Source organism: Theobroma cacao, chromosome 10, assembly GCF_053813885.1.
Source record: "Theobroma cacao isolate CCN51 chromosome 10, ASM5381388v1, whole genome shotgun sequence".
Taxonomy (NCBI): domain Eukaryota; kingdom Viridiplantae; phylum Streptophyta; class Magnoliopsida; order Malvales; family Malvaceae; genus Theobroma; species Theobroma cacao.
Window position 1 is genome coordinate 5,433,992 of NC_142648.1, and position 7,418 is coordinate 5,441,409.

Here is a 7,418-nt window from a genome sequence, read left to right on the forward strand (position 1 = left end):
AAATAAGTTACATAATTGTTTTACACTAATAATTCAATTATAAATTTTTCTTATATAAAAATTAATATGAACAAGGCAAGGCGGATATGGAGGGTAGGGACATCCATGGAGGCAGGGCGGCGGGCTCGGTTCTAGTAGAGGCGGAGGCGGATGAGGCATTTTCCCTGACACCGCCCAGCTCCATTGGCATTCCTAGTTGCAGTGAGTGGCTCAGAAGCTACTGAATCTCATCCCTTTCTCTGTCTCTCTCTCTTCATCATGGGATGACTTTGTGAATAAAATATTGAAATGGTCGGTTCTCGGTTGCATGTATTTCACCCACAAACTTGCTTAGAATTGCTACCAAGCATTCTCTTCCAAGCCAGCTAGCTCGTCCTCTTCTCTCACACTTTTTATGCATAGAGTTTTAAAAAAATTAAAGTAATTTGGTGCTAATGATGGACGAAAGAAGGCTATAAACCTGAGATATGTGTACACACAAAAAAAAGGTGGGCTAGAAGGTTTAGGAATACAGGAGAGGAGGCCATGATGCATATTATGGGATATATCCTTTGCTTCCGAATCTCTTATTCTTTGATTTGGGTTTAGTTAATTTCAACCTTACGTGCCGCACACAATCCTTCAATGATGACACTCTTCACCCCCAGGAACTTGCCCTCCTTAATCCACCCATCATCCCTTTTCTTGATATCCCATATCCTTAAACTAAAACCAAATTAATGTTTTAATTACCGATTATATGCTTGCAACATTCCATGATTAGTCCCAACAATTTATCTAAAAACTTGTGTGAAAACAATTTCTTGACTTAATTTTAAATATTTATTTGATCGATTTAATTATGAATCAGTAAATCCTATTTTTAAATTTATCTTAATAAATTTTTACGACGTCGTGAAGGATAAAAAATTGATACTAAATGTCGTGACAAGTAAATTATTACTCTTTAATTTGCCACATATTATTTGATTTCATACTTAATGAATCTTCATTATTTTGTTTTCTTTCAAATATGTTGTACTCCAATATTGTATATAGGTCTGTTTTTCCCCTTTGCAATTTGAAGCTGACTTTAAGAATGCAAGCAATATATTATTAATTTAGCCATAGATGGGATTAGATAATCGTGTTGACGTAATTATAGCATGTTTTCCCTTTATCTTTGCTGGGAATTTGTCTCACCATTTCTATACATTAGGAGACGATGACTTAGTTTGTAGGGACAGTAGACTTTGTTTTGGCTTATTGCCACCTTGACATTGATCACATGGCTAAGTACTATTTCTGGTTTTAAATTTTATATATTATTATCTTATACATTAATGATGAAATTTCTAAATTTCACACATGAAGTTAGAGAATTGTCACATGCATTATCAAATTATATTTATAGAAATTAATAAATTAATATAATAATTGAATAAATATTAATAAAATATTCATAAATAATTTTACCATGTAAAATGATGCTATATAGCGAGTTGATAATATATCCTTTATTTTTTATCTACGATGTATAACAATGCATAATTTTATTGTTTATTTGCTTCAAATCAATAATAATTATCACTTGAGTACATGAATCAATAATAAATGTAGATATCTTTTTATTTAAAGAGTCAAATTCAAATATTTTTTCTCTAATAAAAAAAAATCAACAGCCCTTAATTAAGAACACGAGTCACATTAGCTCCAAGTAAATTATGATATTAATGCAAGTAAAGCTCTTGCAAGTTGTGATCCGCCACTAAGCACCTCAATTCTTCACTTCATTTCACCTTATTCATGATCTCGGAGATCTACATATATCTTCACAATTTATTCATACAGAATCTACATTTTTTGTTCTTTTTCTCTTGTTATTAATTAATTAGTTGCTCTATGCTTCACATGGTTAGTTCAATTAGCAGCCAGGTATACTCTTCACCTCTATATATATATATATATAATATTGATTTAAGAGATCTTTAGATTCATCAAGTGATTGAGTAAATTAAGGCAACTCAAATTAAGTCAAGCATATAAAAAGTTAACCTCATAGGTTAGCTAGTTGGAAAGGAGCGAAATCTCTTTCCTCGTCAATCAAGGTCCAATTCTTGTAGGAGCATTCTGAAAATAAATCACGAACATACTAAATCAACATAGCTTAAGATCATCTAGAGAAGAATTAGGCATAAGCAAAATAACACGATTTGCATTAACTTATAAAATATTATCCATTTTAACTAGTTAATTTTGTCTTGTAAAGAACACCTCACAAATTAAAAATGATGTAAATACCTAAATACCCCATCGATGTAGGATTCACGATTCCCTTTTAAGATCATAATACAAAATCTATGTATACAATATAACCATAATAGAAAACAAAAAAGTTTATGAAAAAGTTTTTTGGGTATATATAGCAATTAATTGTTATTGGGTCTTTGGTTAGTAAATTCCCTACCTCATATATCTTACCCTTTTCATCTCCACTATCAAACTAAAGATTTCAGTTTTAACTGTTAAAAATTCTCTTGAAAATGAATGAAATAGAAAGACAAGAAGCAAGATAGCTTGTGTCAAAAGTTATCAAAAGTTGGTTAATTTTTTATTGGCTTGTGGTTGTAAGCTTATGCACTCAACTCATTGGGCAGCAGCTTCACAACAGGCAATTATTCCAAGTTTTATCCAATTAAATGAACCCTAATGATTGGCTTCGAACACAAAATAATTGGCCGCTTCATATGATAATCAAGCAGCCTTGTATTTTAATGACCAAATTAAATGCTAAACAGGTTTTGCAGTCATTAAAAAAAGGAAAATAATAAATAAATATAATAAATATAAAAGAAATGACAGATTTATTTAATGTGATTAGATAAATAAGTGGGTGAACAGCACATGAACTGATTGATTAGAAACGAATTGTGTGCATAATAATGGATCACGTAACCCTCACAAAGATACTTACACATCCGAATTTTTAATATCTAAGATATTCCTGCTGGCATTATATGCTAAAATTTATTGAAGTTTTACGTAAGTTAGAAGTAAAAAAGAGAGTTAAAACCTTCACTTTAAACAATTACTTGGGATTTTTTCTTGCACTCAAGTTTCATAAGTGGCATAATATCAACAGCAGAAGAGCTAGATTTTATTCTTACAAGCAGTTATTTCATGAACTAATAGCAGTAACTGCACAATAATATCTAGTAAGAAAAAATTTGGACCAAATTCAAACTGATATGTTATTGTCCCGTTAATACATATAACATGTATTTATATAAAAAAAATAAATTAAAGAAATACGGATTTTTATCTCATTCAATTAAAACTATTACTCTAGTCAAGTTATCTTATTTGTTCAATATTTAACAATAATAATAAGAAAGAATTCCATGTAACATAGGAGGAAATCATTCAAGCAAGAAGCATGACAAGAAAGAGATAGAAGAAAAAGAAAAGAAATGAAGTAAAGAAAGGAAGCAAAGGTGGGGGGGGAGGGGAGGGATAGCACCGCGGATTCCGTGGGTTCCAGGCTTGCACTCCAATCATCTCATTATAGAGAGAATCGTTGAGGCAAAGTAATGGGCTATCTTTGCTTTGCTTTGCTTGCTCACCTCATCCCCCTACCCATTCCATCCCACCTCTCTATGCATATACCACACATTTGTATCTTTGCACCATCTTTTCTTGTAAAAGACGTGTGTGAGACTCATTCTTCTCCTCCTTCCTCCACGCGCCTCACTGTAATAACTTACCTAACTCATAGCTTATTACCAAGAAATCATATGTTAAGTGAAGAAAAAAGAAAAAAAGTTCTGTGATTGTTCTTATATTAAGATTCATGAAATGATAAAACAATATCTTATATTAAGATACAGTCTCTTAAAACCAATAAATTTTCATATTTACTTACCAAAAAGTGTAATCCTAATAAGTAAATGATAGATGAAATGTTAGCAACATATATAGAGGTAGATCACAGCATTAATTAGGGGATTTGATGATACAAAGAGAGAAAGGCAAGTGGGTGTGATTGGTAATCAAGTTTAGTCCAAGGACAAGGAGCAAAGGAGGGTGAAGAACATGCTTATATCGTGCAACCAAGCATTGGATGGAGGGGGAATTGTTGATGTATGTTCTTTGTTGTTGATTTCATATCGTGAAGTGCGTTGGCAAAGTGTGAGAAAGAGAGTGTGAAACGGACTTTACGTTAACAACCTTTTCCCAACTGTTTTACTCTCTATCTCTTCTAATTTTGCATCTTTTCAGTTACATTTGTGTTCGTTTTTGGCCTTTCTCTTCTTTGTCTGTCTCCATTTCCTCTCCCTTTCACCCCATCTCCCCCTCCCTATCTTTTTCCAACTAAGCCTATAAATATAAAAAAATATATATACTTCCATTAATTAGCTATTCAAAATCTTGTGGGCTAATCAAGAAATTTTGGCCTTACTAATTTACTCTTACTGTTCCATTGGTGTCTCTCTTTTGACTCCAAAACTGATCCCAAAGGCCGAAACTTCCTCCCTTTTCTCTCTCTTTTTTCTTTTTTATCGTGCCATTCACTATATATTGAAGCCCACTTTCTCTCCTTTGCTACCTCCCTATATTCCCCCTGACCCTCTCTTTCTCTCTCAAACTCCTTCTATTTCTTTCTTTTTTCCTTTTTGTCATTGGTGGTGTTGGGGGAAGATGGAAGCTCCGGAGGAAGTTGCAATGGGGTCTAAAGATCATAGCAACATCGTCAAAGGGAAGCGGACCAAGCGTTTGAGGCCTCAATCACCAATCCCTTTTGCCATAACTTCTAATTCAATACACAATGAAGATGAAGGTGAATTTGATGGGAATAGTGCAAATGTAGACAACAAGAATGTTACTCTTTTGTCACCTTCTTCTTCTTCTTCTTCCTCTGAATACCAGGACAGCACCGAGGAAGAAGAAGACATGGCTAACTGCTTGATCCTCCTCGCGCAAGGCCAATCAAGACAATCCACGAAGCAAGCTGATGATCATGATCATCATACGGGAACTGACAACAAATTCACTAGTAGAAAGTTCATGGAAGCACCTTCAAACGGGACAGGCAAGGCCGGGTACTATGTCTACGAGTGCAAAACTTGTAACAGAACCTTCCCTTCATTCCAAGCCCTTGGTGGTCACAGGGCTAGTCATAAGAAGCCTAAGACAGCAGCCATGGTTGATGAGAAAACAAGACAATTCACAGCAGCAGCATCAGATGAAGAAGGACAATTCATCAGGACTAACAACCTTTCTTCTCTTTCTCTTCAATTGACTAATAATAATAACAACAATAGAGGTTTGTATAGCAATAACAATAAGGCTAAGGTTCATGAGTGCTCCATTTGTGGGGCGGAGTTTACCTCTGGGCAAGCCTTGGGAGGGCATATGAGAAGGCATAGAGGGCCAATAGGTGGTAGTATTCCTACAGCTAGCACAGCCTTGTCATTGACAGTACCAGTGGCAATGGAATCTGAGCAACCTAAGAAACCAAGGAATGTTTTGTCTTTGGACTTGGATCTCAATCTTCCTGCCCCGGAAGACGATCACCGGGAATCTAAATTCCCCTTTGCTTCCAAGCAACAGCAACAACAACAGCAACAACAACAATCACCTCTTGTCTTCTCCGCCCCCACTTTGGTGGATTGTCATTACTAAACAAGGTTAAAGGAAATTTTTTTCTTTCTTGTTTTTTTACTTCTACCCCCATTTATATTACACAATTGATCCAAGCTGAATTGGGTGTTTTTTAAATTTTCTTTCTCGTATTTATTCAACATTTATAAGATTCATTTGATTCTTTTCGTTTGTTTTTTGGCCTCATATTGATAACATGTGTTAATCATATGAACTTGAATTCTTTGATAAAAAGCAATGAATAATGTGTTACTGAAAGGTATCTAAATTGTTCGTGTAAAGTTTCATGATGGGCATCTTTTTCTTCTTTCCCAATTTGGTTTCTGTTCTTTTTCAGTGGGAGGGAATGTGTTACACACATGGGGAGAGAGAGAGAGCATTTAGGCTTGGATTTGTCACCACCGCAACCAAAAGCCTGTGGCTTAGGTTTCATTGTTTCATTTACAAGAATGCCTTTCTCCCTCTTTCTCTCTCTCATGTTGGGGGTGACAAAAATAGAATAAAAGTCTAGAAAAAGGCCAGTAAGGAACTGCACTTCTCGTAGGAATTCACCTCCTGTCCTTTTCTCTTTTAAATAACAATAACATGCTTCTAAAAGATGTTTCCTACTTAGCTATTATTGTTCTTTTCTTTGCTTCCTCCACCTCTTTTTTTAGTTACTAGTATACTCAAAGACAACTAATCACCCCCTTGTGGAAAGTTATCCCATGCTCCTTCACCCACAATTCTTACAATGCACCTCCCCATTTTGGATATTCTCACAGCCTGTAGATTCAACTTTGCATTCACTATAGTTTTCAGTTACCATCATCAAATTGATCTTAATTAATCTAGTGGTTTAGATTCAAAATTTATTAAGTCAGTTATATAGCAGATCGTTTGATACAATCAATTTTACTAACTCATAGCACCTATGATAGCTTTTCCATCTAGCCATATATAACAGCAAATAATCTTCCTTAAGTTACTGATAGCCAAGCACTTAAACAATGGCTTGTTGTAATTGTCATGGACCACAAGGCAGGTATATCTGACATGGGGTACATTAAGTCAACGGTTGTTTTTTCTCTTAAAGTATTGATTTTTTTTTCATATATAAAAATTTTGAGTTACGTAATTCGAAATAGCTCTCTCTCTCGTTTCATAAATATTTTTCAAGAATGTTCCAAAATATTTTAAGTATTGACTTGTATCTAACAAAATGCCTAATTTGGTTTGGTAGTTTTGGAAGTGCTATAGGAATTAGATCTTTGATAAACCAGGGCTAAGCTAATTAAAGTTGTGGTATGAGCTGAATGTCAGCACAAAGTTGGCGATAATATCCAATTGAGGTATAATTGAAGAAGACAAAACGGCCTTGTAGTCCTTGTATTATGCCTTTTTTTAAGCATCATTAGCTGTTCTTAAGTAAGAGTCTGGTGTCTGTCTACCTCACACAATAAGAGAGAGAGAGAGAGAGAAAGGGATGCAATAATTTGTGAGGTTGCTATTGACTGTGCCAAGTTGAGCAGATGTGCTAATTTAGGAGTTGAGTCAATTCTTTTTTGCTAAATAAAAAATGCAAGTTGTGAGGTTAGAGAATAATATGCCAAGCTGTGTAGCTTGCTCTGTGTTTTAGTCAATTCATGTTATAAAATATAAGTATGGAAACTTAATTTTTAGTAATTATATTTTAGAGATTTAGAAATCTGGGTTTTTAATTTTAAGCCTCAATTAAGGCATCTGCCCAAAAAAAAATATAGTTTTAAGGCATTTGACTAAGATTTTTGTATCTCAAT

The 7,418-nt window shown here is 34.2% G+C and overlaps 1 protein-coding gene across 1 annotated transcript; it reads left to right on the forward strand.

Annotated features, from left to right (window-relative positions):
- The first annotated feature begins 4,514 nt into the window (after nt 1–4,514).
- On the forward strand, nt 4,515–5,698 carry LOC18586530 (C2H2-type zinc finger family protein). The gene has a single exon (XM_007009979.3). It carries the CDS (start codon nt 4,678–4,680, stop codon nt 5,659–5,661), a length of 984 nt encoding a protein of 327 aa, XP_007010041.3. The 5' UTR covers nt 4,515–4,677; the 3' UTR covers nt 5,662–5,698.
- Nucleotides 5,699–7,418: the final 1,720 nt, after the last annotated feature.

What these genes read in the sequence shown, in the direction of transcription:
- LOC18586530 (XM_007009979.3), top strand. Translation starts at nt 4,678, where the DNA reads ATGGAAGCTCCGGAGGAAGTTGCAATGGGGTCTAAAGATCATAGCAAC.